The following is a 1,233-nucleotide window of genomic DNA, read 5'->3' as shown; positions in this document are numbered from 1 at the left end:
CCCGGGCACGGCAGCTCCCCCAGCGGGTCCTGGTGCTGCCCCCGCGGAGGGGCGGCCGGAGCTCCCCCGGGCCTGTGGGGGGGCCGCCGCGGCCACCGGCAGAGCAGCCCCCGCCGCAGGTGTGTGCGTGCGCCGCCGCTCGGTTCGAGCCCCCCGCGGAGGGGCCGAGCTCCCGCTGCCCGGTTCCCGCTGGGCCGCGGCCGCCCGAGCCCTCCCGTCAGCCCGGGGGCGGCGACTTGGCTGCGGGAACCGCCGAGGGCGGAGTGACCCGCCCGGGCCGCCCTCGAAGGGGGCACACAGGAGACGCTGCGGCGCGGAGGGGCCTGGGGGGGCCCGGTCCGTGGGGGCCTGAGGGGGCTGAGGCGCCTGGCTCCCGGCGCATCCCCGCCGCTGCCGGGGGCAGGTTTCCCGCCGCGGGGAAGGCGGGCGGTGGTGTTGGGCGGCCCCTCGGCAGCCGGACCACCGGCGGCGGGGCGGCCGTGGTGAGGTCGGTGCGGTTGTAGTCCATGCAGAGCGTGTCCGGGCTGCCCTGCTCGGGGAGGCGGTCGCAGCGCATCCTGTCCGGCCAGGCGAAGCCGTACTGCCGCATGAGCGGGGCGCAGCCAGCCTTGGCCCGCTCGCAGACGCTGCGGCAGGGCGGCAGTGGCTTCTTGTAGTCCTCCAGGCAGATGGGGGTGTACATGCTGCAGAGGAAGAAGCGCAGGTCGCTGGAGCACTGGATCTCCACCAGCGGCCAGAACTGGTGCACCTCCAGCCCGGCCTCGTCCTGCGTGTCGTGGTTGAACTGGTTGGGCATGTAGGTGTAGTTGTAGCCGATGCCCTTGCAGAGGGGCACGGTGATCTCCTGGCACGACAGCTCCTTGGCCGAGGAGGAGGAGGACGAGGACGCGGCGCTGGCGGCCGAGGCGGCGGCGCACCCGGCGCGCTGCAGCAGGGACAGGGCGGCGAGCAGCGAGGTGATTTCCAACAGGTAACTCCACTCCATGCTCGGCGGCGGGCGGCGGCCCCGGCTTCTCTCCCGTCCCGCTCAGCAGCCGCGGGCGGCGCGGCGCCACAGCACCCACCCGCCCCGGCTACCCCTCTGGGGGGCGGAGGGCAGCCCCCTCCGTGCCGGCCGCAGGCGAGAGGGCTGGCAGCCCCGGCGGGGGGGCTCCGTCGCCCGGGAGGAGGAAGCCGCCGGCGCCGGAGGAGGGGGGGGTCCGCTCAGGGAAGGGCCCTCAGCCGCCGTCGCAT

The 1,233-nt window shown here is 76.3% G+C and overlaps 1 protein-coding gene across 1 annotated transcript in view; it reads right to left on the bottom strand.

Annotated features, from left to right (window-relative positions):
- Positions 1 to 1,022, bottom strand: part of FZD8 (frizzled class receptor 8) — a 2,729-nt gene extending 1,707 nt beyond the window's left edge. The window contains exons 1-2 of the mRNA XM_014944872.1: positions 367 to 1,022; positions 73 to 323 (exon numbers count right to left, since the gene is read on the bottom strand). Coding sequence (XP_014800358.1) covers positions 73 to 323; positions 367 to 985 — 870 coding nt within the window. The 5' untranslated portion in view covers positions 986 to 1,022. The remainder of the gene's footprint in view (positions 1 to 72; positions 324 to 366) is intronic.
- Between the last annotated feature and the right edge of the window lie 211 nt (positions 1,023 to 1,233).

The sequence above is a fragment of the Calidris pugnax genome, unplaced genomic scaffold (genome assembly GCF_001431845.1).
Source record: "Calidris pugnax isolate Ruff unplaced genomic scaffold, ASM143184v1 scaffold54, whole genome shotgun sequence".
Classification (NCBI taxonomy): Eukaryota; Metazoa; Chordata; class Aves; order Charadriiformes; family Scolopacidae; genus Calidris; species Calidris pugnax.
Note: the sequence above shows the minus strand (reverse complement) of the source record. Positions and strands in the feature narration are given on the sequence as shown.